At 36.1% G+C, this 8,047-nt stretch overlaps 1 protein-coding gene across 3 annotated transcripts in view; it reads left to right on the top strand.

Moving 5' to 3' along the window:
* The window catches only part of LOC115998239 (signal recognition particle receptor subunit beta-like), a 6,180-nt gene extending 1,326 nt beyond the window's left edge, over nucleotides 1-4,854 (top strand). The window contains exons 2-8 of one of the 3 annotated variants that reach the window (XM_031237760.1): nucleotides 1,847-1,932; nucleotides 2,080-2,272; nucleotides 2,935-3,017; nucleotides 3,123-3,209; nucleotides 3,459-3,607; nucleotides 3,723-3,854; nucleotides 4,134-4,854. In XM_031237760.1, coding sequence (XP_031093620.1) covers nucleotides 2,128-2,272; nucleotides 2,935-3,017; nucleotides 3,123-3,209; nucleotides 3,459-3,607; nucleotides 3,723-3,854; nucleotides 4,134-4,323 — 786 coding nt within the window. In that variant the 5' untranslated portion in view covers nucleotides 1,847-1,932; nucleotides 2,080-2,127 and the 3' untranslated portion in view covers nucleotides 4,324-4,854. Of the gene's footprint in view, nucleotides 1-1,836; nucleotides 1,933-2,079; nucleotides 2,273-2,934; nucleotides 3,018-3,122; nucleotides 3,210-3,458; nucleotides 3,608-3,722; nucleotides 3,855-4,133 lie in introns of all 3 variants that reach the window. The other 2 variants (XM_031237752.1, XM_031237743.1) reach the window with 2 other exon arrangements.
* Nucleotides 4,855-8,047: the final 3,193 nt, after the last annotated feature.

The following is an 8,047-nucleotide window of genomic DNA, read 5'->3' as shown; positions in this document are numbered from 1 at the left end:
CCCCCCCCCCCCCCCTCAAAAGAAATCCTGGCTCCGTCCCTGTTTTCGTCCCTAAGTTATCATTGACGAAGGTATTCCTGCTTCTCCTCCTTCGAATTCTTTATATAATGTATTGTATGAATTAGCCAATTAGGAGTTTTCATGTCTGATTTCCAATACTCCTCCTCCTCCTCCTCCTCCTTCTCCTTCAAAGTTTAAATCTTTATATGTTTTGTCCTCTGGTTAGTTTTTTGAGAGGTTTGGTATTTGGACTGCTTTTATTCTGCTTCAAAATATAATGTCACAATGTGCTGTCCAATCTAGTTTGGAATCTTGCATAAATTTCCAGTGCCCTGGAATGCTAGACCAAGCTCTGGAAAGAATTCCCAGTGCTTGAAAGTTGACACAATCGAACATTGCCTTATTTATTTATTTATTTATATTTCGTGTAATTGTGTTTGGATTGCTATGTTGTTAATTTTTTATGTAATGACTATGTGATGTTTCAGTTTGGATTCTATGAACTTTGGCTTTGAACTATGTGATGTTTGGTAATTGGTACTTTGGTAGTAGTGTGTTTGGACTGGATTGCTATTTTGATATATGATGTTTAGACTTTGGGTTTGGACTATGAATATGTGTTGTTTGGTAGTGTGTTTCGAAAATTAGGAAATGTTGAGAATTGGAGGTTCTTAAACCGAATCAAAATAATTCTGAACCGAAGCTGAACTTTTTCAAACCAAACCGAACTATAATGTTAAACCGAACTTTTCTATAATTTATAATTTCAACTTTATAATTTAATAATATCCGATTTTGATTATAAATATAATTTATAAAATATATGGAGTAATTTATAAATTTAATTCAAGCAATTAAACTCGTAATTAAATGAAAATATCTATACAAAATTTAAATTGTACATTTGATGGCTATACATTGAAGGATATATATAGTGATTAAAAAAATAAAAGAAACAAAAAAAAAAAACACAATGGCATTTCTTGAATTCGTGAAATGAATTCAATTCAGCCTCAACAGCTAAATAGCCGTTGAGGCTGAATTTAGATTTTTTTATATTAAGTAGAGCATTAATGGTGGGGGACTGACCTGCCCCCCACCATTGCGCGTGAACGCCACGTGCCTATCTCCTTTTTCTCTGAAGACAGACTTGTCTTCGGCCCTCCATTTGTTTTCTCCCCCTTTCTCCCCTTTTAAACTCCTCCATTGGAGATGCCCTTAGAATCTTAAGCTTTAGTTTCTCCTCAGAAAGTATTGTTGTTTTGAACATGAGTCCTACTTGACATGTTGAGCCAAAAGAGTAGTAACTCGTAATCAGCATGTTCCATTTATCCTTTTATTGTGTAGGAGTTATCTGAACAAGAGGAGATTATGTTGAAGTCTTGATTGATCTTGATGACTTGGTGTCATTTTATGCTTTTCATGTTATTCTGCTTGCATTGTTATGACTTATGATGTTGTATTGATTGGTTTTCATGTGATTTTGGACATTGCATTAAACTTGTGTTAGATTATTGGACTGATTCTCATGCTACATAATCTGTTCTATTGTTGTGTAGTATTTCATAAAATCAAGTTAAAAATTTTTTTTCTTTCATAAATATGTAGGCCTTATATAGGCTCAAAGCCTATTTAAAGCGTATAACATGTAGGCCTTAAATAGACTCAAAGCCTATTTAAAGCCTACAACATTTAGTCTTTGAAGCCTTTTTAATGGCCTACATGCCTTTAAAAAGGCTTAAGAGGTTTAGCAAGTCCTAGCCTCGCTTATTCCACCCCTACTGTCAGTAACTTCGAAAGAACTTTTTTTTTTTTTTTTTTCCATTTTATTTCAAGGTGCTTTTAGTTTAAAGTGAGATTGAAAACCCGGATTCACTAGAGCTACAAATCAGTGTTATTTTGTTATCTCCCTGGCTCCCCGGTGGGCCTCAGGTAAGTTTCACCAATTTGAATTTTACATGTTTGAAATTCATTCTCAATTCTCATCAATTGACAAAGATGCTCCTTTCTCTGCTAACATTGTTTGTATGGTAAATTTTGAAAATTTCTTATTAATTTGAATTTTTACTGGTTTTATAGGGTTTGAAATAATTGAAGTGTGCCGCTTGTGGAGTAGTGCTAGTCACAATGGAGAAGGAGAAAATTGAGGAATTGAAGGTTCAAGCTCAAAAATGGCTTCGTGAAGCTGAGGTGTTGGTCAATCAGATACCTCCTACTCAACTTTACGCTGCAATTGGAGTTGTGTTATTCACGGCTTTTTTGTTCTTTATCAGTAATTTCTCATCTCAACTCGACTCTTCTAAATTATAATATTTGCTAATTTTACTTAGCAGTATCGGGTAACTCAAATACTCAACGATTTAGGGATGTTAGTTAACTCTGGTTTAGTTTTCTTGCATCGATAACCTAATGGAGGTCTATAATAGAATTCCCATTTGCCATTTTGTTGGATACTAGGCAAAGGGAAGGAATTGTAATGGGGGTGATAAAACAGTACAGTTTTAGCAGTAAAGAAAGGTGTGGCTATACTCGGTCCTGGTATTATGAGTCTTGTGTATAGGTGCATATGCTTCCTTAGTCGTCGCCAAAATAATTAGAGCAGGTTTCTAGACCGGAACAAAAAATTTAGTTTAGTGTGGAACCATGGATGCTCTTGTCCTTGGACTATTGTTGCCACAATGCCACATATTGCAAATGAGTGAGGAAAGTATTTCTTAAACCCACTTCCATTTGAAAACTTCAGTAGAGATCAGAGGACAAAAACATCTTTCTTCCTGTATTTCCTTCCATCTATCTATAGTTTGGTCTAAGTCATCAATGGCTCCATCTTGTTATTTTAGTGGTTCTATGTTTACACATCATATAGATTTTGTTATATTTCTGAAGTATAACCTTTAATAGTTTGTTCTCTATTCATATCTTGCTTTATTGCAGCTCGGTTGTTCAAGCGCACAATATCTAACACCGTTGTACTCACTGGGCTTTGTGGGAGTGGAAAAACTATTTTATTTTACCAGGTAAGTTGTTAGTGCATATAGATTTTTAAAAGGAAATCTTTTACCGAGTTGAAGTTATTTGGATGCAATATCACTTTGTAAATTAATTTTTGTTGCCTGCGCTAGCTTAAAGATGGGTCATCACATCAGGGCACTGTGACCTCAATGGAACCCAATGAAGGCACTTTTATACTACACTCTGAGACAACCAAGGTAATTATTATAAATGTGTAATGTGTAATCACCTAAATAGTACAAGTTTCTTTTTTCTCCCTTTCATTTTTTCAGATCTTGAGTTCTGAATCTTTATATATACATAATTCCCTAAACTAGCTTACCTTTAATGCATTATCTGATTCTTTTTATCCTTGGCTTTTGCAAACCAATATGTTCTGTCCTTTATTAATGGATGTAGTAGATCTTAAACTTGATTTCTTTGCACCTGCTTTTATTCTTCTGTAGAAGGGCAAAATAAAACCTGTTCATGTTGTTGATGTGCCGGGTCATTCTCGCCTTCGGCCAAAACTTGAGGAATTCTTGCCTCAAGCAGCTGCAATCGTCTTTGTTGTGGATGCTGTAGAATTTTTACCCAACTGCCGTGCTGCTTCAGAGTACTTAACAATCTTTTCTTCTCAACTTACATTGTTTATGGCACTTGTAAAGTTGCATTTACATATTTAGTGGACAATTGATTTGAACATCTCATTTATTTTTCTCCTTCTGAAGGTACCTTTATGATATTTTGACCAAGGTGACTGTGGTCAAGAAGAAGATTCCAGTAGTACTACTCTGCAACAAAGTGGATAAAGTTACTGCACATACAAAGGAGTTCATAAAAAAGCAGCTTGAAAAGGAAATGTGAGATAAACATTTTTTTAAGTTACTTTTTTCTTAGTTGGCATGCATGCTTTTCCTAATAAATAATTCAGGCTGTTCTCCAATCTTCTCAATTGACAAAAACATGAGCTTCTATAGTTTTAACTCACATGCTATATATTATCCCTCATGTAAAAGTTAATAATTTTATTTGGTTGTTAATGAGGCACAAGTGACATTATTGTTTCTAATCATTTGCTTATGCATTTTGCACAAAGTGCAACCCTTCTGATCTTTCACTTTGTATTGAAAATGATTCAGTGACAAGCTTCGTGCTTCAAGAACTGCTGTATCCGACGCAGATATCTCAAACGAGATTACACTAGGGACACCTGGAGAAGCGTTCTCATTTTCACAGTGCGAAAACCAGGTAGTAGTTGGAGAAGCTTCCGGTTTGACAGGCGAAATCTCTCAGCTAGAGCAGTTTATTAGGGAGAACGTGAAGCCTTAAACTGGTGCGCCAAGTTGAGCCACCCTTTCTGATATGAAGATGAACCAAGAGAGTATATGGAGATGCTCTGATGTATTACAAGTTTGTTTGATGAGATATTTGGAAATTTGCGGTCATTTTGAACAGACTTTGAGAGAATTCAAGATACCCTTGTTTATGCAAGGCATGTAGGTTTCAAATTATGAGACATCAGGGATCAACCCAAATCAAATTGGGCAAACAGACAATCAGGCTATTGGCTTGGTAATTATGGTAATTACAATGCTAAGTTTGACTCTCAATGGCCTTATTGGCTTGACAAGTTTCCTGGTCAACCCCCAGAAAAATTGAGACATCTAAATAAAAAGTGCAGTACGTGTTCTCAAAATTTGAAACCTAATATTATTGGCACTGATGTTGACAATGTGCACAATTATAAACTGAAATCCTCATTCTTGATCACAGTAAGACTAGTAGATTACTATGCAATAGCTGTACAACTACAGAAGACAGTACATGGTCATTTATCAATTGGAAAATATTACTTGTACTTTTAAATTTTACTATCAACTTTTACTCTCTGTTACAATTCTTGGATGTAGACATTTTTTTCTGAATCCACAAGATGAAAATGTCATATCCATCATATCAAGGAGTATAATTGATGGACTAGAATTTAGGAGTCCACATAGTAAAACACGGCAAATTATGCCATAGACCCGGGTTTACCTTGCAAGGTGGACTCGGGCCCATGTTCACAATTTTAAAACTTTATGTCCACAATTTTTGAACTCTATATTTACAATTTTGTTATATAGATTCAAAAATTGTGTTGTACTGTTGAACATAGAATTGTGAAATTGTGAACATAGAGTTGTGAAATTGTGAACATAGAGTTGTGAAATTGTGAACATAGAGTTATAAAATTGTGAATGTAGAGTTTGAAATTGTGAACATGAAATTATGAAAGTGTAAACATTGAGTTATGAAATTGTGAATAGAGTTATGAAATTGTGAACGTGGAATTATGAAGTTGTGAACGTGAAGTTATGAAATTGTGAAGATGGACCCGGTTCCATGGCATAACAACTGGTAAAACACACTTGAAGTTGTCCATAACGGGTAGGCCCAGGATAATTTTGTGGGCACAATTGATCTTGACCACCACGAATTTGACTTTCCATCATTTGACATGAGGCGAGATTCCAACCTCCATCAGGAGCATGATTGAGATTTATGTCTCAATAGAATTCCCCGTGAAACCAGATAGCGTGGTCCTCACTTGTTCGAGCTACTTTAGGATAGTCCGAGCTAGGTGAACATATTTTTGAAATTAACAAAAATAAGAAACAATAATAATGAAAAAAAGGTAAAACTTACGTGGTTCGACAATGTGTCTATGTCTACGGGATGAAACTATTCTTTCATCAATTGTGATGGTGATAGTGGTGATACCACACCTAAAAATACAACCCATGTATTTATATGCATCTATCCCTATACAATGGGCCCCTAAGATTCTAAGGTCCACCCCAATGGTGGGTTTGGGCACAAATTCTAAGAAATAAAAGCTGATTCATTGTTTTGTTAACTAAGAGCATCCACACCAATGGTGAATGGGAGGATCATAGTACAATAGCAAGTGACATGGAGGAGAGAGATCCCAAGAGAGAGGAAAAAAATTTACTCCTCCAAATGAGAGTTCATAGCACAGTAAAATTGCAGAGGAAAAAGGAGAAAAAGTTGCACCTGACGCGCGTCAGGCGCAACAATGGCGCCCAGAGGGCGCGTGCAGTGCACGCGCGGGGCGCGTCAGGCGCGCCTGACATCAGTTATTTTATTTTATTTTTAAAATTTTTTTTGGTTATTTCAGATTTGTTTTTTTATTTTTTATTCATCCCCCTCATTTTCTCTTTTCTAATCACACTTACAAAAACTCTTAAAATACCGTGAAAAACTCAATTGATAAGGATGCTCTAATGGGATGAAGGAAAACTAGTGATATATTTCTCCTGCAAAGAAGGGATTTTGTCAGCTCAAATGGGACCCACTGAAATGAAAAACAGCTGCTCCCCATGTGTGTGGGGCGCAGATTCTACTGCACGCACCCGCTTGGGCACGTAATATTAATTTTTTTAAAAATTTTTTTGTCAGATTTTGTTTTGTAATTTTTTTTCCTTTTTTTTTTCTTCCACCTCATTTTCTCTTTCCTAATCACACTTACAAAATCTCTTCAAAATTTACACCAAAATTCACACTATTGGAGAAGGCCTGGAAAAACTAATAAAAGTATCCTAGCATGCATAAAAGTGATAAAAGAAAAAATCATTATTGAAAAAGACATTTATTAGGAACTCTAAGAGCATGTAAACTCAAAAACTTAGAAAGCATATAACAAAAACTCAAAATGTATATACTTAGCAAACACAAACATCGTAATACCAAATATTTCAAATGCCTCTTGTAGGCTCGTAGCTCACAAACGCAAACACCTACACCTCTCCAGTAGAAAACATCTTTCATTAGCTCAAAAAAATAAAACAATATATTAATTAATACATCTTGTTATGAGGGTCAATGATAAGTTTTCTCTAAACTGGAGCACAAGAATTTGTGGCACAGAAACGTGAATTGAAGGTGCTCGATGATGGATGTTGCTGCACGGGAATTCACGAGATTGAATATATATATATATATATATATATATATAGGATTGCGTTCGTGTACATACGGACCGCCAGGAGAGAACTCAGAAGAAATCGCAGCGCGCCACGTGTCCAGGATGTAGTTGCACCTAACGTTATAACTAGGTGCACCTAATATTATAACCAGGTGCACCCATGTGCATAAATGTTAACAACATAAATTACTTGCACTTGTAAGTGAAAATAGGTGCACAAGTGCAAGTGCAAGTAAAATGTATTACAAGTGCAAGTAAATTGTACACTGAGCATCAATACTAAATGCACCTAACATTATAACTAAGTGCACATAATGTTATAATTAGGTACACCTGGTTGCACCCAGGTGCATGTATGTTAACAAGGTAAATTACTTGCACTTGTAAGTAAAAATAAGTGCATAAGTGCAAGTAAAATGTATTGCAGATGCAAGTAAAATGTATTACAGGTGCAAGTGAATTGTACACTGAGCATCAATACTAAATGCACCTAATGTTATAACTAGGTGCACCTAATGTTATAATTAGGTCCACCTAGGTTGCACCCAGGTGCATGAATATTAACAAGGTAAATTACATGCACTTGTAAGTGAAACTAGGTGCATTTGTAAGTGAAACTAAGGGTGTGTTTGGAAGCCCGAAAAATGATTTTCGGAAATCATTTTCCGGGCTTTGAGTGTTTGCCAACCATGGGAAAACCCAGTCAACAGAAAATGATTTCCGTTGACTAGGGAAAACAAGGCTCTTTTGGCGGAAAATGACTTCCGCCAAATTTGGGCGGAAGTCATTTTCTGCCACAAAGAAAATGACGGGTTCGCTTGGGCGGAAGTCACCTTGCTCTGGTTTCCGGCGAAACCTGAGCAGCGACCTGCATGTTTTTTTTTTAAATCTATTTATTTACTTCGATCAGCGGACTGGTCTCTTGAAACTAGTCGGTGGACTGGTTTCTTGAAACCAGTCGCCGGACTGGTTTCTCGAAACCAGTCGGCGGACTGGTCAAGAAACCAGTCGGCAGACTGGTCAAGAAACCAGTCGGCGGACTAGTCAAGAAACCAGTCGACGGAC

Source organism: Ipomoea triloba, chromosome 1 (genome assembly GCF_003576645.1).
Source record: "Ipomoea triloba cultivar NCNSP0323 chromosome 1, ASM357664v1".
Taxonomy (NCBI): domain Eukaryota; kingdom Viridiplantae; phylum Streptophyta; class Magnoliopsida; order Solanales; family Convolvulaceae; genus Ipomoea; species Ipomoea triloba.
The sequence above is the reverse complement of the archived record's forward strand: the minus strand, read 5'-3'. Positions and strand labels throughout refer to the sequence as shown.